At 53.2% G+C, this 21,349-nt stretch overlaps 1 protein-coding gene across 2 annotated transcripts; it reads left to right on the top strand.

Moving 5' to 3' along the window:
- Nucleotides 1-2,181: 2,181 nt before the first annotated feature.
- Nucleotides 2,182-20,384, top strand: SETDB1 (SET domain bifurcated histone lysine methyltransferase 1). 2 transcript variants are annotated; one of them, XM_036397762.1, is made up of 22 exons: nt 2,182-2,240; nt 2,582-2,804; nt 3,571-3,737; nt 4,303-4,340; nt 4,460-4,559; nt 4,846-5,016; nt 5,304-5,505; nt 6,396-6,469; nt 6,751-6,941; nt 7,261-7,438; nt 7,890-8,010; nt 10,131-10,289; nt 11,151-11,741; nt 12,081-12,197; nt 12,476-12,645; nt 13,532-14,157; nt 14,605-14,633; nt 14,723-14,855; nt 15,371-15,527; nt 16,635-16,849; nt 19,159-19,247; nt 19,719-20,384. In XM_036397762.1, exons 2-22 carry the CDS (start codon nt 2,593-2,595, stop codon nt 19,834-19,836), a joined length of 3,858 nt encoding a protein of 1,285 aa, XP_036253655.1. In that variant the 5' UTR covers nt 2,182-2,240; nt 2,582-2,592; the 3' UTR covers nt 19,837-20,384. The 2 variants fall into 2 exon arrangements, with proteins under 2 accessions (XP_036253655.1, XP_054373578.1); XM_054517603.1 differs by lacking the exons at nt 10,131-10,289; nt 11,151-11,741; nt 12,081-12,197; ... (6 more) ...; nt 19,159-19,247; nt 19,719-20,384 and adding an exon at nt 8,328-8,794.
- The last annotated feature ends 965 nt before the right edge of the window (nt 20,385-21,349 follow it).

The following is a 21,349-nucleotide window of genomic DNA, read 5'->3' as shown; positions in this document are numbered from 1 at the left end:
TCCAAGATGGCGGCGCAGGAAAACCTCCGCCGGCCCCACAGCCCCGCCAGCGCGGGGGCGGGGCCAGCGCCACGCCGGCCTCCTATTGGTTAAACAGGGGGGCGAGAGGAGGGACACGGGGAGATGCAGCGCTGCTATTGGTCCAAGTGGAAGGCTGGGGGCGGGGACAAGCGGAGGGCACGGCTGGGGGCGGGGCGAAGGCGGCGAGATCCTGCCCTCCACCGAAAATGAGGCGGGGCTTTAACAAGGGGCGTGGCTATAGCGGGTGGTGTTGATGACGTCACGTAACATTGGGATTTGGATTGGAATTAAGATCAAGATTAAAATTAAATTTAGGATTGAGACTGGGGCGAGGTTGGGGTTCTAAACCCCAGGGAATGAAGATGAGAATCCAGACTGCACATGTGATTTGGGTCGGAACTGGGATTGGGATTGGAACGGGATTTGGGGCCACCAACAGGACCCTACAACTCGTCCTTCACTGAAAAATCTCTGCAACACCCCTACAGGCAAGCTCTTGGGGTGTCAAAGTTTCACTGTCGTCCCAAAGTGATCGTTTTTTCTCGCAGAGGGGGAAAATAAAGAAACTTGAAGGAGATTTTTGACGTATTTTGGGTGTTCTGGGGTTTTCATGGACCTGTTTTGCAAGATCCACATAGGCAGCTCAGTTCAATGCGTTTTCCAAGAGTTTCTTCCAGTCTATTCCAATATAAGCAAAAAACTACCTTGAAATCCTCTCACTGGCAAAGCCTTTAGATTTTGGGGATAAATCCTCCTAAATGCTTCCCAAACCACCCCAAGTCACCAGGAAGACTCATGAAAGGACCCAGAGGCTTCTCCTGATGGGAGAAGGGGGTGTGGGGTGGGAATTTGATCCTCTGGCTTGTGTCTGAAAAGTGATGCCGGCACATTCCTGCAGAATTCATGAAGGCCTGGAGCCAGCAGGGCCAGGACTGAGACCCAGAGCCGGCCACAGGCAGGTAAGGAAGGAGCAGAGGGGACTCAAGGCCACATTTCCCCCCCTTTTTTGGGTGGCTTTCACCCCTCAGTCCCATAAATCCGCCCCTGTTCCGGTCCCTTAGGGATGTGATTGGGTGTTGAGTGCTGGGGGACACGTGCTGCAGGATCCCTGGAGAGAGGAGGGGACACCTGAGGGGTCCCTGGAGCCAGGAAGGGACACCTGAGGAGCCTCTGGAGCTGTGACAGAGACACCTGAGGGTCCCTGGAGCCAGAAAGAGACACCTGGAGCTGCAACAAAGAGACCTGAAGGTCCCTGGAGCTGTGACAGACACAGCTGAGGGTCCCTGCATGGAGACCCCCACGGTGCTGCCCGCCATGGACGTGGACAAAGCTGTGGCCACGGCCTTCGTGGTGCTGCTGGGGCTCTTCCTCCTGGCCATGACCGTGCGCTGCGCCCGGCTCGTGGTGGATCCGTACAGCGCCATTCCCACCTCCACCTGGGAGGAGGAACCCATCAACTGACCCCAAAACGCCTCCCCTGGGACCCCCCAAACCCTGCAGGGTGCTCCAATGAACCCCAGCCCCAGGAAAACCACCTGGGCTCCCATTAACCCAGAGCTGCTGGTAGCCTCAGCACCCCTTATTCTCCGTGGGTGCCCCCTTCCTCCAGGACCCCCATTTCCCCCATTAATTCCTTATTTACCCTATTGCTTCCCGTTTACCCTCATTGCTCCCAATTTCCCCCATTGTGCCCCATTTCCCCCATTGCTCCCCATTCCCCCATTTCCCTCACTGATTCCAAGTTTTCCCCATTCTCCTCCATTCCCCCACTGCTCCCAATTTCCCCATTGCCCCCATCACTCTCCGTGTTTCAAACCCCTCCGAGGTGGCGGTTAAAGGATCGTTCTGGGGGCGTTCGGTAACGGCTTCAACGGCCCCAAACGGTTCCGGGGCCGCCTCAGGAACGAACCGCGGCCGCCTCAGGAACGAACCGCGGCTTTCCCGCTCTTTACAACTGAAACGGGGCCGGCCGTTCACGGCAGCTCCCGTGGACATTCAGTCAATTCCCCGAACTGCCGATCCCCGAGGTATTTATCCCCCGATTTCCAGAGGAATTAATTTATTTTATTTCATTTATTCCCGAATTTCGGGGATTTCTCCTCACGCCGGCTCCGCCAGGGGGCGCCACGCGCGGGCGGCGCGCGCAGGAAGTGACGTCACGCGAGCGGCCGCGCCGGGCTCTGCTCCGGTTCTGCTCCGGTTCCCCGGAACCGGCGGCGGTGAGTGAGGAGGAGCGGCCGGGGCTGAGGGCAACGGAGCGGGCTTGTGAGCGTCTGTGAGCGGGTGGGATGGACGGACAGGGCTGGGGGAGGATGAGGGGGACGCGGTGTGGGGTACTAAGGGGACCGGGGGGGGCTGTGAGGGAACCGGGGGGGGCTGTGAGGGTACCGGGGGGGGGGGGCTGTGAGGGGACCTGAGGAGCTGTGAGGGGACCTGAGGGGCTGTGAGGGGATCAGGAGGGGCTGTGAGGAGCCATTGGGGCAGGGGAAGGTGGGAAAGGGTGGGGGAGCTGCCGTGATCTCCCTCTCCAACCTCTCCTTCCTCATCACCCCTTCCTCAGGTGTGGCAGGGATGGATTGCCAGGACATCAAGGAGCTGCAGCAGGAGGTGATGGAGGAGCTGGGAATCTCCATGGAGGAGCTGCGGGAAATCATCGACAAAGAAGTGGAGAATTCCGAGTGGGTGAGGCAGAGGAAGCAGCAGCTGGAGGAGCTGGAGCAGTGCATGAGGCACAAGGAGGAGGAGGTGGCACACGTTGACCAGCTCATTGATGATGCTGTGAGGTGTGTGGGCCTGGAATTGTGAGGAGGGGGATGTGGGGGGCTGCTCCATTTCCTTCAGGGCACACCCATGGTGTGGCTGCTTATTGAGGCACACGGGCAACTTTCCCCCCAAGGCTTGAAACCTTTCCTGTGGATGCTTCCCTCAGCTCGTGCTCCCTGTCACGATCTGTTAGGGCAAGCGAGGATGTAATGGTTCATTTCCAGATCCCAAAAGGCAAACAGCAGGGGATTGTCAGTTTAATCACAACAAATGCACCTTTATTGGGGGCCAACAGCAAATGTGATAGAGGGATCAGAAAAGGAAATAAAGGATAGAAAGGAAAAGAGGGGAAGGGGAATGTGGCTACCAATGAGATGGAATCTTCATAGTCTAGATTTGCTGTAGTCCATGGGGGCTCACCAAAGCCATCTCAGAAAGTTCCAGTTTATATAGTTCTAGTCCAAAGCAAGTGGCATCTGGCTGAAAGGTGATTCATGAGCCACGGTATTGAAACCCCTTGGTCTGTGAGACAGGTGTGAGTGTGCAAGGACAAGCCACCATTCATCAGAACCTGTTTGAAGCAGTGTTCTGTGAAAGCACAGCAGCAATCACTTGGCACAACATCCAGAAAACACCCACCTCAGCCAGGCCAGAGCTGCTGTTGAGGGGCTTCAGGGCCCTTGCGAGGCACGTGAAGGAAACTCCAGAGCATCTCTTGCCCTCCCTCAGCGGTCAGGGGTAGCTCCCTGTGGAACTGAGGAGGCACAGCTGCTTTCCCTCCCGCAGGGCCATGGACAAGTGCGAGGTGCTGGCCAAGGAGCTGTACTCCATGATGGGCCTGCAGTACCGGGAGAGCAGCTCGGAGGACGAGGCTCCGGCGGCCACCGAAGTGATCGAGATCCCCGACGAGGAGGATGATGATGTCATGAGCGTGGACCCGAGCTGGAAACGCAGTTCAGTGTCCCCAGCAGGGCCAGGGGAAGGGTGGGGATGAGGGAGTGCTTTTGGCTCCTGGGGAACATCTGCCAGATCCTCTTTGTGTCCCTGGAATTCCCGGAGTCCCAGACTGGGATTTCACCCTTTTCCCACCTGCCTCGCTGCTGTCCCCATCAAATGATCCCACATGAGGAAAAGCCTTGTCTGGGCAAGGATTTGGGATGGTGCTTTTCCCTATTCTCTCTGCTTTCTATGATTTAATTAAGATGGATTTTTTTCCACAAAAAAAAAAAAAAAAGGTTTTAAACCACTCAAGGGGAACATCTGCCAGATCCTGTTTGTGTCCCTGGAATCCTGGAATTCCTGGAGTCCCAGACTGGGATTTCACCCTTTTCCCACCTGCCTCACTGCTGTCCCCATCAAATGATCCCACATGAGGAAAATCCTTGTCTAGCTGGATTTCCTGGCAGGGATTTGGGATGGGCACTTTTCCCTGTTCCCTCTGCTCTCTGGGATTTAATTAGGATGGATATTTTCCACAAATCAAGAGGTTTTAAACCACTGTTTTCTCTCCACTCACAGGCAGCAGCTGTCCCAGAATCTCCAGGGATCAGAGTCTGGTGAGTGGGGAGGCCCTGACTGGAGATGTTTCCTCTTGTGGGGTTTTGCTGAGGCACAACGTTGTGCTAGGTGCAAAAAAACCAAAAGTTTTTCTGTGTTTCCTTTTTCTTTCCTGCAGCTGAGGGAAGCAATGGCTGCCATGAGGAAATCTGCCCGGGATGTTGCAAAATTCATGGATGCTGTAAACAAGAAAACCAACTTGCAGGAAGCACAGAAAGGTGTGGGAGCTTCCAGGGGCTCTGTGCCCTGGGCCTTTGCTTCCCAGAATGGGAAAACAATGATCTGCTTTCTGTCCTAGAAATCTCTATTCACATTTATTGATCCCAAACTGCTACTTTCATTTAGGGTATATGAGTTCTGAATTCCTGCCTTTTCTCCAAGCTGTTTCCATTCAGTAAAAAGGAGGCACTTGGACTGCCTGAGAGGAAGAGAAGCAGGAATTCTTCTTCCAGAACTGTGCTTTGGGTGATTCAGAACTGACTTTTTGCTGTTGTCCTTTGGTAGATGCACAACCCCCTCAGGAACCTCCTGGCACTGCCCAGCCCGTCCCTGTCCCTGCAGCCCCCAGCAATGATCTCAACACTGATGGGGACCTCAAAGTGGGCATGAGGATTTTGGGGAAAAAAAGAACCAAGACGTGGCACAAGGGGACGTTGATTGCCATCCAGACAGTTGGTATGTGCCGTGCATGGGGCTTTCCTGGCATGCTGGGTGGGAAACCTGCATTGAAAGGTGTCAGAGCACCTGATGTCACCTGGAAGGGACTGTGGGAGCAGCACACCTCCACTGCTTCACCCTCCAGCTTGAATCCTGAAAGGCTTTGAAATGAACCCCGAGTTAATTCTGAATAAAGGATCTCAGAGCGACCCAGAAGAGCGTTGGAATTCTGCTGTGCACTCAAGTGGCTTTTGTTTATTTTCCCCTTCATTTGATCTCCTGTTTGCTTTCAAATGTGCTTCCAGGTGCTGGCAAGAAATACAAAGTGAAATTTGATAACAAAGGGAAGAGTTTGCTCTCGGGCAACCACATTGCCTACGATTACCACCCCTCTGCTGAGAGGCACCACGTGGGCAGGAGGGTGGTGGCCAGGTACAAGGATGGCAATCAGATGTGGCTCTATGCTGGCATCGTGGCTGAAACCCCCAATGTCAAGAATAAAGACAGGTATTCTTCTTTCCCATTCTTCTTTCCCTCCATCTCTGGGGTTTTTTTTGTTTGTTTTAGGCCAAAAATTAAAAGGGTTTATTTGAATACCCTTCAGGTGCTGAATTGAGCCCTCCCCAGGAATGTGATTCTGACTTTCTTCATCTTTCTTATCTCAGGGTGGAGCTTCCACTCTTGCTCATGGCCCTGAGTCAGGAACTAGATCTGCTAATTTATTCAAATTATCACCCAAATGTTGAGTCTGGGCTGCCTGAGGCATGAAACAGTGGCAGGAAATTGGAGCCCTGGGAGGGCAGAGTGGCAGCAGTGATGCCAAAGCTTTTCAGGAGGAGACAGAGCAGGTTTGGAGCAGCTTTTTTTTGGGAATAAAAAAAGGGCAAGGCTGCTCTGATCTGTTAGAATAAAGGTTTGGGGTTTTCCTGATTGATAAAGGATTTAATCCTCCTGGATCTGATGTAGATTGTGTTGGATTTTATCTGATTTGTGTTTAATAACTGACTGAGCTGAATTTGATACTCAAATTGCAACTTTTCTCCTGGTTGTGATGCTGATCCCTCATCCTGCAGCTGATCCCTCATCCTACAGCTCCAGGGCTTGGAGTCCTTACTCAGAGGCCCTAAGTGGGTGCCTTGTCCATCTTCCCTGCAGCAATTAAACATTTTCTATTCTTTATCTCCCCTTTCCTGGGGCACACAGGGGGTTTGAAGCAGGGGGAAATGGCCTGGCTGGGAATTGTGCTCTTTGAGCAGCCGTGGGGAGCATTTGGAGCTCTTCATTCTGTCCTCACCCAAGACTGGGCTGTCTGCAGGAGGAGCAGGGGAGGTTCTCCACTTCCATTCCGTGGTGTGAGAAGTGTTTTCTTCAGCTCCTAACCCCTGTTTGTCTTCCAGGTTCCTGATTTTCTTCGACGATGGTTACGCGTCCTACGTGAAGGAGTGGGAGCTGTACCCGGTGTGCCGGCCCCGTGAGTGATCCCTGCCCCTTCCTGGCCTGCTGAGCTCTTGGGAAGGTCCAAAAACGGGTGTGGCCCTTGTGGTGCTGAGCCTGAAGACATCTGAAATCCTGGGATTATTGCCAGGGTGGCTTCAGGATGTCCCACCCTGAACATTCCAGCCCTCGGGATCACCCCTTGATGGACCTTAGGAAAAACGCACCTGGGATAGCCTAAACCAAAAAAAAAACCATAAAGAGTTAAATATTCTTTGTGTTTTGTCTTATTCCCTTTTTTCCACATGTCCCAAACAGTGAAAAAAGCCTGGGAAGACATTGAGGATGTTTCCTGTCGGGATTTCATTGAGGAATACATCACAGCCTACCCCAACCGACCCATGGTGCTGCTGAAGAATGGGCAGCTGATCAAAACCGAGTGGGAAGGCACCTGGTGGAAATCCAGAGTGGAAGAAGTGGATGGAAGTCTGGTGAAAATCCTTTTCCTGGTAGGAATTTCCCTTCTCCCATTAGCATTCAATTTGAGGCTGTGAGGATTTGATCAGTTCTGGTTTTCTTGCTAATCATGGAAATAATTGAGGTTGGTTGCCACATCCACGAGGGTTTTGGACAATTCCAGGGATGGTAACTCCATCACTGCCCTGCCCAGGGCATGAACACCCTTCCTTTCCAGGAAGAAATTTTCCCTAATATCTGATTAGAGATTTCAACATCAATAATTGCATTTGACAATTTATTCTCTGTTCTGACTGCTGTTTATCAACGCTCATTGTTGTCTCCTTGTGTTGTCTCCGTGTCTCACTCCAGGAAGCTCTTCCCATGGGAACTTCAAGTGTTTCCTTCTCTTTCCCACAAGAGGACAGACGCTGTGAGTGGATTTACCGAGGTTCCACACGCCTCGAGCCCATGTTCAGCATGAAAACTTCCACAGCTTCCACCCAGGAAAAGAAGCAGAGTGGGCAAACCAGGACTCGTCCCAACGTTGGTTGGTGGCATCTTTTGGTCTCATTTAGATCCTGGGGTTTAACTGCAGGGTGGTTTGGGTTTGGTGGGTTTTTTTAGCAGAGTTCCTGGAGATTTCAGGTTTCTAGGTTTTGGTTTTATTCTTTCTTCTGACAGGAGATTTCAGATTTCCACAGAGTCTTTTCCCACAGGAGATTTCGATTTCGAGGGTTTTTGTCCTCTGGCATAGGAGATTTAGTTTTCCAGTGGGATTTTTCTCCTGGAATAATGCCACAAAACCAAACTGCACTTGGGTGAAGTGACCAGAAGTTCTGGGGGAGTTGCTGTGCTCCGAGCTCAGTGATGACCCCCATTAATCCCAAATCCCTCTGTTTTGCTTCCTTCCAGGAACAAATCAGTACTTTGGGGCCCATACAGCCAACTTGGGATAACATTAAGGATTTGACTCTCTGGTTTTTTACCTTCCCCACCAGGTGCTGTAAGAAGCAAGGGCCCTGTGGTCCAGTACACCCAGGATTTAGCAGGAGCTGGTCCCCAGTACAAGGCTCCAGAGCCAGCTGCACGTCCCACGTCTCCTCAGCCTGCAGAGATGGAGTAAGTACCAGCTCCACCTCCAGCACCTTCCACCTCTTTGCTTCTCTCCAGCACTCAGCTCTCTCAGGCACCACCTTTTCTGTGCAGAGGAATCCTCAGCTGCAGCTGTCCTCCATGCCTTTAGCCATGATTTTGGGGGAAAAAACTTTCAGCTAAAGCTGCTGGATGAATAACTGGGGGCGGGAGCTGAGAAGCCAACAACTCCCCGAGCCAAACATTCCTCCTCAGGGCTAAAGCTTCGCACTTGCCTTTCCAAATGAGCCCTTGGCTCTTTCTCTCCCCAAAAATCTGAATTGCTCCCTCGTGTCACGATCCAGGCGCTGGCCCCCGGCTGCCTTGTGTCCCTCCACTTGGACTGACCTGCTCGCTGACCTCGCTGGGGATTCGGGATCAGCGGTCGGTCCCGGTGGGCACCGAGCAATCCACGGCCAGGCCGCTGCCAGGGGCCCAAGGGGGACAATCCCGGAGCTGCAGGCTGAAGGAGGCCTGGAGGAAGGAGGAACTCGGCTTGGTGATGAAGGGAGTGTGTTGGAGGACACCAGGGAACCTGGGGATGTGCTCGGGGACTTTTTAGGGGAGGGAGAGGCTCTCCCGGTCCATTTTTGCCAGCACTGTGGATTCCCCATCCGGGTTTCCGGGCGCCTGGCCCCGTGCCAGCACGGTGTCTGCTCTGCCTGTGCCCTGCAGGTGGGGCACCAGGGGGGCAGGACATGTCCCAGCTGTCAGCAGCCTGTGCAGGAGGTCAATCTTTACTCCCCACAGGCTTCCCAGGTGTAGCAGCAGCTCAAACCCCACCGGGGGTCTTGGGGGGCTCCTCTCCAATCAGCAGTGCAATATAACCCAATTTACCCCTGGAAATGCTCCCTTTCTGTGCTGGCCTGACCAGGATTTGGGAGTGGAAGGCACAAGAAAATCACCTTTTCCATAATGCCAGAGAGATCCTGGATGCTGAAGGAGGCCCTGGAATGCACAGCTGGGCCCCCATCCCTGCAGGGAAGAGCTGGGCTGAGACTGGGCCACCCCGGGACCATGGGCAGTGTCACAACATGAAAACAACCAAGCTGGACCTGCAGCCACTTGTGTCATCACCAAATCCTTTCCCATTCAGCCCTTGCAGTGCTTTACAAGGAATTTTTTCCCTCTTGGGCTTTAGGACATGGTTTTTGTGCAGCTGCTTCCCTGCCCTTAAATCTCAGCTGCCCCTGGCCAGGGGGAGGAGGCAGCCAGGCCTGGCTGTGTCCACGCTGGTCCCAGGGAGTCTGTGGGGTTCAAACACTTGGATTGCAGATTATTAAAACTGAGAACAGTCTCCTCACTCTGGTGTTTTGTTTCCTCTGAGGAAAGCCTGGGTTTCTCCCCCTTCTTTCAAGTTTTTCTCACGTTGTCACCACTTCTGACTGGCTTAAGCCCATTTTTCCTCTTGCTCTTTTTGAGATGTGTTTGAACACTTGGCTTTCAGGCAGCTGTTGGCAGAAACCCTCGTCCCTTCCTGCTCTCTTTGTCTCCTCCCTTTCTCCCCAATAACTTCACAGTTTTTCCTCTTCAGCGGCTGGTTTGTGGTAATTTTCTGCTTTATTGATGTAAATGGGTTGAAAACTTCCTGGAATGGCTTGGAAACCTGCAGTTGATTGAAAACTCCTGAAATGGGTTGAGAACCTGGTTTTTTTTAGAGCCCCAACGAGCTCTTTCATCAGGGATGTCATTACATTCCCTTGCACAATCTTACCTCGTTCCTTAGTCCTTGCAAGAGGAGCCTCTGGATTTGTTCCTCCTACTCAGGCCTGGTTGAGCTTCTAGAAGCTGGTTTCTGCTAAGCCAGGGGTTTCTTCATGGTCTGGTTTGCCCAGCTGCCTGGGATTAAGGCCTTGTTGTTACCTTTGCCTCATTTCAGAATCAGAAGTCACTTGGAGCTGCAGCCGAATTCCGAAATTGGGAGTGGTTGTGGCATTGCCATAGCAGAAATAGCCAGAAATGAGCTGATTTTCACACTCATTAGGAAAAAAAGCCACAGCTGGGATTCTCCTGGGTTTCTGAGTTCCACGGCGCAGCGTTGCTTTGAATTCCCAGTGTTATTTTGCTTTTTCCCATGCTCCAAATCAGCTTCTCCTTCCCTCCTGCAGGTGCTCCGACACCCAGCTGGCGCAGGGCAGAAAGCAGGTGGCCAAGAAAAGCACCTCCTTCCGCCCTGGCTCCGTGGGCTCCGGCCACTCGTCCCCATCCTCGCCTGTCCTCGGGGACACCCCGGCAGCCGGGAGGGCCCTCCCGGCCCCGCAGCACCGGTGAGCAGAGCTCTGGCTGGGACACACATCCCTGAGTCCCTCTGGGCTGCTGGGACACACGTGGGGCCCGAGGGGGTGCTGGTGGGTTTCTGGTGGGGATTCAGCAGCTCAAATCGTGGAGTGGTGGAATCACTGAGGCTGGAAAAGCCTCTGAGTTCGTGGAGTTGCCCCCAGCACTGCCAAGTGGCTGTGATTTCCTGGAGGGCAGTGAATTTCCTTTCGATTTTTTTTTTTTTTTTAATCGCCCTGTGATAAATTCACTCTCATTCTACTTAAACCCTTTTTGACTCGTAATCCTTCGTATAGATGTTGGTAATTGTTTTTTTCCACGGGTCAAGATCTGTGGAGGGATAGAATGTAAGAAAATAAAGATAGTGCAGAAGGCGGTCTCACACCTGAGGATTGCAGCTGTACCAGTCACCAAAGATAAGGAACAGGCCTGCCCTGAATAGGCTACAGCTGTGTCCAGTGAGAAGAAGAGTGCTACAAAAGAGTGGGTTAGCAGGGTGAGAAGAGAGTTGGAGTTTTTTGGTTGTGCTGTGAGGAGAGATGGAGTTTGTTGGCTGTACTGTGAAGGAGTCAGTGCTGTGAGGAGCTGCCCATGGGAAATCACCGAGAAGGTGTGGAACTTTTGAAATGCGATGACAACAAAGATCAAAGGCACAGGGGTCCTGGGCTCTGAGCCCCTTGGCCGGGTCTCGGGAGGAATTTCCTGGGTTCTGACACAAGGTCACCTCTAAGCCTCCCTCCTCTTCTCCAGCCTAAACATCCCCAGCTCCTTCAAACGCTCCTCATAGGGTTTGTGTTCCAAGCCCCTCCTCAAAACCCTTCCTAACCCGAGCCCCCCATGTCTCCCCTCAGCGTCCCCAGCAGCGCCCCCTCCCAGCCCTTCCACGGCATGCTGGACCGCGTTCCCACCGAGCCGTCCTACCGAGCGCCTCTGGAGAAGCTCTTCTACCTCCCCCACGTGTGCAGCTACGCCTGCCTGGCGCGGGTGCGGCCGGTGCGCGGCGATCAGTACCGCAGCCGCAACCCGCTGCTCATCCCGCTGCTCTACGACTTCCGCCGCATGACGGCGCGGCGCCGCGTCAACCGCAAGATGGGCTTCCACGTGCTCTACAAGACGCCCTGCGGGCTCTGCCTGCGCTCCATGCACGAGATCGAGCGCTACCTCTTCGAGACGGACTGCGACTTCTTGTTCCTGGAGATGTTCTGCCTGGATCCCTACGTGCTGGTGGATCGCAAGTTCCAGCCCTACAAGCCGTACTACTACATCGCCGACATCACCAAGGGCAAGGAGGACGTGCCCCTGTCGTGCGTCAACGAGATCGACAACACGCCGCCGCCGCAGGTGGCTTACAGCAAGGAGAGGATCCCCGGGAAAGGGGTGTACATCAACACCAGCTGGGAGTTCCTCGTGGGCTGTGACTGCAAGGATGGCTGCAGGGACAAGTAGGTGACTGCTCCTGGGTGAGGGGGCAGCGTTGGGGTTTAAAGCCACGCAGGTCAGCCCGTTGCAGGGTTGGGAGGGACGTTAAAAGTCGTCCAGTTCCAACTCTTGACATAGGCAGGGACACTTTCTGCTATCCCAGGTTGCTCCAAGCCCCATCCAACCTGGCCTTGGACACTTCTAGGGATGAGAAATCCACAGCTTCTCTTGGAATGGAGTGGAATCAAACCGCTTCTCTTGGTTTGATTCCAAGTCAAACCCTTGGTGCCCATCTCTGCCTAGAGTGATGTATTTTCCTGTCTCCAGACTGATCTCATGGGTTTTCCTGTGTCTCTCTGCAGATCCAGGTGTGCCTGTCACCAGCTGACCATCCAGGCCAGTGGCTGCACCCCCGGAGGGCAAATCAACCCCAACTCAGGCTACCAGCACAAGCGGCTGGAGGAATGTCTTCCAACAGGGTGAGCAGAGCCCTCACGAGCACCAGCCCCGGGTCCACTGAGAGGGAGCTGATCCTGGGTATCCCAGTGCAGGTGTCACCACCTGCCTCTGGTCTTGGTTCTTCTGCCATCTGTGGACTGGTTTGGGTTGGAAGGGGCCTTGGGGATCATCCAGAACATGAGTTGCTCCCAGCCTGCTCCTCTGGGATCTCTGTGCATAAATCCCAGCACTGCCAACAGCCACGGACTTTGGGATGTTTCTTCATCCTGAAAGTTGTCATCTTTCTCCTCTCTTCCAGTGTTTATGAGTGCAACAAGAGGTGCAAGTGCAACGTGAACATGTGCACCAACCGCCTGGTCCAGCACGGCCTCCAGGTGCGGCTGCAGCTCTTCAAGACCCAGAACAAAGGTTGGGGCATTCGCTGCCTCGACGACATCGCCAAGGGCTCCTTTGTCTGCATCTACGCAGGTGGGAGCTCACCTGGCACGTGGGAAACTCTGCTGTGGGAAGAGGGGTAGCCAGAGATGGGAATGGAGCTGGGGAAGGGGTTGGAGCACAGGGAGAAGGGTCTGGGGAACTCCTGAGGAAGCTGGAGAGGCTCATCCCGGAGAAAAGGAGGCTCAAGTGGGACTTTTTGGCCTTCTCCAATGCCCTGGGGAGGTTTAAGTTGCACATTCAGGAAGATTTCTTCCTGGGAACGGTGGTCAGGCTGCCCAGGGAGGTGGTAGAGTCACTGTCCCTGAAAGTGCTCAAAAGCACATGGATGTGGCACTTGGGGACCAGGGCTCAGTGCTGGGGGGAACAGTGGGACCCAGAAGCTCTTCCAACCTCAGTGATTCAAAGCGCAGCAGAAGGGGTGGAAAGCTCCTGCCCTGCCCATTCTGGGGATTGAAAGCTGAGCTGATGAACTTGCCCAATGCTGCAAGAACCCTTGTGGTGGCAGTGCCAGTGTCACAAGATGTGCCCCGGGCTGTCCTCGAGGTGCCCCAAGCCCAGCCCTGCTTCCTGTGCTCAGCAAACCGGCCGGGCCCGGCACAGCCCACGAGATGCAGAAGTTGCGCCGGGGTTGTTGCGTTGACTCTGGAATGGAGCCGCCCACGGCCACAGCTGCTGCCTCTGTGCTCTTCCAGCCCTTCCAAGGCTCTGCTTGAGCTGCTCTGGAGAGATTTCTGAGCTGAAAATCTTGATTTTAGTTTAACCACAAGCTTCAGGGTTTTGTTACATCAAGAAACGGGGTTATGTTGTCATTTCCCAGGCCACCTTTGGAATAAAGCTGCGTTATCCCTTTTTTCTTCTCAGTGAGCTTTGGAGAGGATAAAAGAGAAAACTCACCTTTCATTTTCTGCCCTCCCAGGGAAAATCCTGACAGATGACTTTGCTGACAAAGAGGGGCTGGAGATGGGTGACGAGTACTTTGCCAACCTGGACCACATCGAGAGCGTGGAGAACTTCAAGGAGGGCTACGAGAGCGACGCCAAGTGCTCCTCGGACAACAGCGGCGTGGACCTCAAGGACGACGACGATGACGAGGAGAACACGGGCACGGAGGAGCTGGAGGAGTCCAACGAGGACAGCTCCGATGACAATTTCTGCAAGGACGAGAGCTTCAGCACCAGCTCGGTGCTGCGCAGCTACGCCACGCGCCGGCAGACGCGCGGCCAGCGCGACCACGGCGCCTCGGAGACGGCCTCCAAGGACTCGGGGCTCACCCGGGCCCTCGGCCATGAGGAAGCCTCCACAGCCCCCCTGTGCAAGCTGCCCGTGTCTGAGGAGATCTCCCAGTGCAAAGTGGCCTCGTGGTTGACCTCCAACAGCGTGGCTGAGAGCCTGCAGGACAGCGACGGCGCCCCGTCCTTCAGGGTGGGTGAAGGGGGCGAAGCCAAGGCTGTGAAGATGGAGATGCCTGCAGAGAGGGAGAAGGGCTGTGCTTCCACGCTTCCAGGAGACCTGAATGGAGAGGCAAAGGCACCCAAGAAGGAGGTGAGGGAGAGATGAGGGAATGGGAGAGTTAAAGGCAGGGAGGTGCTCCTGCTCCTGTGGCTTTCCTCACCATAGAGCACATCCAGGGGGACCGTGGGGCTCTTGGATGTCCCTGTGCTCAGCTCCCCTGGCTTCTCTGGCTTTTCCCCTCCCAGGGAGGGATTTGTGGCACAAGAGGCTGCAGATGCCAGCAGAGCTGAACATCCTCTTGCCTGGAGACCTTAGGGACGTGGCTGGGGACAGCAGGGACATGGAGGTGGTCCCTGGCCACCCCCTGCTCCAGGCAGGGCACTTGGAGTCCCCCAGGGAGGGGCATCTCCACACTGAGTGTGGGGACAGGCAGCATCTCCCTCCTGGGCTGGCATTTTGGGAAACAATTCCATAGAAAGCCTGGAGAGTGCTTGAGAAGGGAGAGATTCCAATCATCTGTGCTTCTCTCCTCCGCAGGAACCTGAAGAATCAACCAAAATTCCTGGGTAAGATTCCTTAAATCGCTTTTTTCCCGTCCCGTGGCACAGCTCCCCTGGAGATGCAGGTGTGACCTGCCCTTGTCTTGTCCCTGCAGGCTGAGCAGCCTGGGCAGGAGGTACGGCTACAACCCCTGTCCCCCCAGGCTGGAGGGGATCCGCAGGCCCCTCAGTGGCACGGTGCTGCTGCAGAGCCGCCGGCGATCCCTGGCCCCGCCGCCCTCCTCCGAGGTGAGAGGGACCCCCAGGTGGAGGGGCCTCCCCCAAACCCCTTCTTCAGCCTTAGTTTGGGGTCATTTTCTGCCTTTGGTTCCCAGTTGAGTGCAGGGTTTGTGGTTGTAGCTGTGATTTCCTGGAGGGCGCTCGATTTCCTTTGGGTTTTTTGGGGTCTTTCGTGGATCCGAACAATCAAGAAGGGAGTGTGGGGGTTTGGGTTGGATTTGGCACTTTGGGTTGCACGCCTGGCATCGTTGATTGGCAGAACCAACCTGCAGGAAGCCATCCTGGTGAACTATCCTTGCTTTTTGGGGACTCCTCCTTTCCTTTTGAGCACCTAATGCTCCAGGATCTCAAGCAGAACTCAGCAGCCCCTCAGAACCCCTCAGGTGTTCCCAACACTCACCTGTGGGACGTGGTGCCCAGAGGGGGGGGAATCACCTCCTTCCAAAGGGTGGGAACAGAGGGGAGGAGCTGGAGGAGAGCACAGGGTCCCTGGGGTGCACTCCAGGAGCTGCTCCTGTCCCCAGAACGTGCTGATGGTGTCGAGCAGCACCGACAGCGACGAGGAGCACAGGGCGGGGCAGGCCCCGGGCGCAGCCAACGACAGCGACGACATCCAGACCATTTCCTCGGGGTCTGAGGAGGAGGAAGGGGAGGACAAGAAAAATCCATCATCTGGGTCAGGTGAGGGGGGAGACCAGGGCTGAGGGCGGGAAGTTCTGGTTGGAAAAGCACCAGGAAGGGCTCGTGAGGCTGTAGCAGCTGCTGCTGCTGTGTCCCTCAGCTCCAGGGAGTTCTCCTGCCAGTTCCAGGAAGGCTGGAACCTTCCCCGTGTGTTTGGCAAGACAAAACTGCAAAATCTGCTCCTCAAAAGCAGATATTTTTGGGTATTGTAGGGAAAAGCAACAGTGAGGTTTAGGGTGGGTCTGCAGGCTGGGCTGGGTTGATCCCAGGTGTTGAATTTGTAGGCAGCCCTGACAAGGGAAGAGATGAGAATCTTGACTCCATGTTTCAGAAGGCTGATTTATTATATTTTATCATATTATATCATTATCATATCATTTTTATATCATATTATATCATAATTATACCATATTTATATCATATATAGTTTATATAATATCATAATTATATTGTATTATATTACATAAAATTATATTGTTTCATAATTACATTATATTATATTATATTATATTATATTATATTATATTATATTATATTATATTATATTACATTATATTACATTATATTACATTACATTATATTACATTATCATTACATTACATTATCATTACATTACATTATATTATACATTATATATATTATATATGATAATATAATGTATATTAAATATATATTAATATAAATATAAATATAATTATATTAAATATATTATCATTACATTGCATTATATTATAAGAAAATGCTCTATTAAAACTGTACTAAAAGAATAGAAAGAAGGATTTCATCAGAAGGCTTGAAAAGGAAAGGAAAGGAATGATAATAAAATCTTGTGACTCTCAGAGAGTCCAAGACAGCTGGAAATTGATTGCCCATTAATTAAAAACGACCACTCTTAAAATAAGACCAATCAAAGCTGCACCTGCTGCGTTCCACAGCAGCAGAGAATCATTGTTTGCATTTCATTGCTGAGGCCTCTCAGCTTCTCAGGAGGCAAAGATCCCAACAAAAGGATTTTTCATAGAATCTGTCTGTGACAGCCTGGAGCGCTGCCTTGGCTCTGAGGGCTTTGAGCAGAGCGGGCTCAGGGACGGTCCCGTCTCCCAGCAGGTCCTGTCAAGAGGCAGGTGGCCGTGAAATCCACGCGAGGCTTCGCCCTGAAATCCACGCACGGCATCGCCATCAAATCCACGCCGCTGGCGGCGGCCGACAAGGGCGAGAGCGCGGGGCCGGTGCGGCGCAGCACGCGCCAGTTCTACGATGGGGAGGAGAACTGCTACATCATCGACGCCAAGCTGGAGGGCAACCTGGGCCGCTACCTCAACGTGAGTCCCCCGAAGCTGGGGTTGGATGGTAGCAGCAGGCAGGAGAGGAGACCCTAACCATAACCCTAACCCCTAACCATAACCCCTAACCCCTAACCCTAACCCCACCTCAACGTGAGTCCCCCTAAGCTGCTGTTGGATGGTAGCAGCAGGCAGGAGAGGAGACCCTAACCATAACCCTAACCCCTAACCATAACCCTAACCCTAACCATAACCCCTAACCCCTAACCCCTAACCCTAACCATAACCCCTAACCCTAATCCCTAACCCTAACCCCTAAGCCCTAACCCCTAACCCTAACCCTAACCCTAACCCTAACCCAACCTGGGCCGCTACCTCAACGTGAGTCCCCCTAACCTGCTGTTGGATGGTAGCAGCAGGCAGGAGAGGAGACCCTAACCATAACCCTAACCCCTAACCATAACCCTAACCCTAACCATAACCCCTAACCCCTAACCCTAACCCTAACCCCTAACCCCAACCCCTAACCCCAACCCCTAACCCCAACCCCTAACCCCAACCCCTAACCCTAAACCCTAACCCCAACCCCTAACCCCAACCCCTAACCCCAACCCCTAATCCCAACCCCTAAGCCCTAACCCCTAACCCTAACCCCTAACCCTAAACCCAACCCCTAACCCTAACCCCTAACCTTAACCCCTAACCTTAACCCCTAACCCTAACCCCTAACCCCTAACCCCTAATGCTAACCTCTAACCCCTAACCTTAACCCCTAACCCCAACCCTAACCCCTAACCCTAACCCCTAACCCCTAACCCTACCCCTAACCCCTAACCCTAACCCCTAACCCTAACCCCTAACCCTAACCCTACCCCTAACCCCTAACCCAAACCCCTAACCCTAACCCAAACCCTAACCCCTAACCCTAACCCTAACCCTGTGGATGTTGAGGGTGGTGGGGATTAGGTGAGGGTTCCTTGGGGGTCTCGCCCTTGGGAGCAGCGTGGTTCCTGAGGGAGAAGGGTGGGGTGGTGCTGGTTTAGGGCAAATGTGGGAGAAAACCTCCAAAGGGGCTTGTCCAGAAAGCAAACCCACACAGCCCCTCCCCTCAAGCATTTCAGGAAGGATTCCTCAGAGAGAAGTGGAAAGAAGCTGTTTATTTAACAGGCACAGCACCCCCAGCACACAGAATGAACAATACTGGGTGACAGCACTCTTTCATGGCTCTGAAAAAGGTGACAAATTCAGAAAGTCTCTCTCTGCCATCAGTCCCTCCGGTGCTGGGGCAGCTGCTGCAGCCACAAGGTGCAAACTCTGGGTGTTCCCCAGGTCCCAGTCCAGAGCAGGTTTGAGTGGTTCCAAAAAAGGGAAAGGAAAAACAGTGCAGGGAAAATTTGGGCTGCTTGGCTAAACTACCTAATGAGCAGGAGCAAGAGCAAAGTGAAAAGCAAAAGCAGCACCATCCACTGCCCTCCGTGTCCCAGCCATGGGGGAGCGGCCGACAGCAAAACCAAAACTAAACTTTGACTCTTCAGAGCCAGTCTTGAAGGCTCAGAACATGAAATCCAGCATAAACAGAACACAGAAATGGGGATCCAAGCATCACAGCATCACTCTAGGACATTGGGGAAGGGAGAGGCAGAGAAGGGCCAAGAGAGAGCAAAGGGCTACGAGAGAATCTGTGCTCTCCCCACAGCTGAGCAGGGAGATTCAAACTGGGTGCAGAATAAGACTTGGGCCAATGGGATTGCAGATCCCTGACACTTCAGGGGAGGATCACAGGCTTGGAATAAATACTTTTGAGGGGTGAGACAGAGCAAACCATTGAACTAAAATGTAACACCACAGTTCACCCTTTTTTCATTAGAAAGAAAAGATCAATATGACAATTAACAACATAAAGAATGAAGCAGCATAAAAATGAATACAATTGCAGTGAGGATTATGTTTTAAACAGTCCATTTGCTGTTTGCCTTTGCTGGTAGGTGTCAAAGATAAAATGAGCATTTATGGGCACTGAGCCTCTGCTCAGTGGGGCTGTTCCTCCCCAAGCCTAGGGGGAAGCTGGGAAAGGGGAGGTTTGGGAGGAGGATGCACCTTCCTGAGTGGAAAAGCAGCTGCTGCAGCCTGGTGGGAGCAGGAACGGCCCTGTCAGTCCTCCCAGAGCCCGTTACCTTTGAGCGTGGATCCTGTGAGTCAGCGCGGGCGCGCAGCCGTTCCAGCAGGATTCCGCTGGACGTGGCGGGCAGACCGGGAACGCTGCTTGTTTATAAAGGCTCTGTTGAGTGCTGGCAGCTCGGCCTCCCTGCCTGGGCAGCAGCTCAGGCTCCTCTCTGTTGCCATTACAGCACAGCTGCACCCCAAACCTCTTTGTGCAGAATGTCTTCGTGGACACCCACGACCTTCGCTTCCCCTGGGTCGCCTTCTTTGCCAGCAAGTGAGTTCTGGGCTGCTGGGAGGGGCTGAGGCTTCCTGGGCCTGGTGGGACCTGGCTCCATGGCCAGGCCTGGGTGTTCCCTGCTCCTGGAAACCCCGTTCCCAATTTTTCACCACTCCTGTGCAGAGAAAAGCCTTGGTGGAAGGTGAAATCCTCTCTGTTGTGCTGGAGATCCTGCTGTGATTTCCACCCCTTTTAGACCTTCCCAAAGGGCAGAGTGAGGGCATGGAGCAGCCAATTTCCCTTCTGGTTTTAATCCCCAATCTTTTGAGTCGTGCTGAACCCCTGCTGTGTGCCTCCCTGCTCCTGCAGTGAATCCTCACAGCAATGATTCATCGGGGAACTTGATCCCTTTTCTCCCCGGCTGCCTCAGCCTCATCCCATCCTTTTCTCCTCTTTTCTGGACTCATCTCCTCACTCATCCCCTGTGGATTTTTTTATTTTTTATTTTTTTTATTTTTTCCTTCCCAGGAGGATCCGAGCTGGCACGGAGCTGACCTGGGATTACAACTACGAGGTCGGCAGCGTGGAGGGCAAGGAGCTGCTGTGCTGCTGCGGGGCCATCGACTGCCGGGGCCGCCTGCTCTGAGCCGGCCCCGCTCCCTCCCTGCCAGCAGCTCCCCCTCCTCCTGCAGGGGCCTGCTGCTCCATTCCCCTCAGTGAGGGTGAAGTTTCTTCTCCAGAGGTTCTCAGCTCTCCCTTTTGTCAGCTGGCAAATCACAGATGGACGCGGAGCAGGAACGGACTCGGGTTGTGCTGGGCGCGATTTCCACCCCCTGGGTTTCCTCCCACTTTGCAAAGGCTCCACTTATCCCACAAGACAATGGGTGCCCTTCAAGGAATGAGTTTTTCCTGCTCTCTTCCATCTTTTCCACCGAATTTAAGGCACAAAGCTCACTTTTCCAGCAGCAAGCACCTGCCCAGTATTTTCCAGGGAGTGCTTTCCAGTTGGGACTGAGGCCTTGAAAGTGGGAGGGGAGGATGGTGGAAAGAATCCTTGGAAAACTGGACCAATCAGAATTTATAGAATTCAAGGGAAAAAAAGACAAAAAGTAAGTATCTGTCTTCACCTGTGAGCTGTAAAGAATCTTTTAGTTGCTAAAAAGCAATAAAAGTGGGTTTTTCTATTAAAAACAACCTGCCCTGGTCTCGAGACACAGCAAAGAGCCCTGAAAAAGCTCCAAAAGAGTTGAACCTCTGCCCTCATCCTTGTTCCTGTGGGGTTTGCAGGAAAAATGCCAGAGGTGGATGGGCCCGGGCAAAGGGAGAAGGAGCTCCCACATTTTCACCTCTCCTTCACCTTTCCTCAAAACAAACACTCCTTAAACCCTTCCACTGGGGAAAATTACTGAGGAATTGGTTGGGATTTTTTGTTTTGAGGAAGGAGATGTGGTGCCTCTCTCCATCCCCAACCCTCCCAGAATGGCACAGGGAGCCCCAAGCTGGTGACAGCCCCAACCTGGGCAGGGGAGGGAGGGAGTGGCACCAGTGCCAGCCTTGGTTTTTTGTTTTTTGTTTGTTTTTTGTTTGTTTGAGGAGGGAAGACAGAGCAGGACAGATCCAAAGAGTTCAAAAAAAACCACCCTGAGAGCTGGATGAAAAGCTGAAGTTTGACAAAGTGGGATCAAATCTCACATTATTGACGTGGAAAACCCAATCTGGGAGGTGGTGGAGCCGATTCCACCCACCCCAGCCCCCAGTAACCAACACCAGCCCTGTGCAAGGGAGGCTTGTTGGCTTGTTTTTTCCTGCTAAATAACCTTTTTTTTTTTTCTTTCTTTGTTAAATAAAACCTTTCTGGGGCCTCTTGGAGCTCCAGTTCCATCCTGAGAGTCCACCTGAATGGAGGCTTTGTCATCCCAGCGGGGCTGCAGCTCCTCAGGGAGCCCAAACCCACGCTCCAGCCTGGGCTTGAAGACTTGGAGAACTTTTAGGAGGAAAAAAAAAAAACCATAAAAACCATCAAAATCCTCAACTCTGCCCATTTTTAGCACTGCCTAAGGGATCTATGCCAAAATAACCCCCCCACCCCAGGGGCACTGTACCACTCACAGAATATGCCCAAATCCTGTCATTTTTTTTTTTTTACCCAAGTTTATTAG

This window comes from Molothrus ater, chromosome 29, assembly GCF_012460135.2.
Source record: "Molothrus ater isolate BHLD 08-10-18 breed brown headed cowbird chromosome 29, BPBGC_Mater_1.1, whole genome shotgun sequence".
NCBI classification, from domain to species: Eukaryota; Metazoa; Chordata; class Aves; order Passeriformes; family Icteridae; genus Molothrus; species Molothrus ater.
Note: the sequence above shows the minus strand (reverse complement) of the source record. Positions and strands in the feature narration are given on the sequence as shown.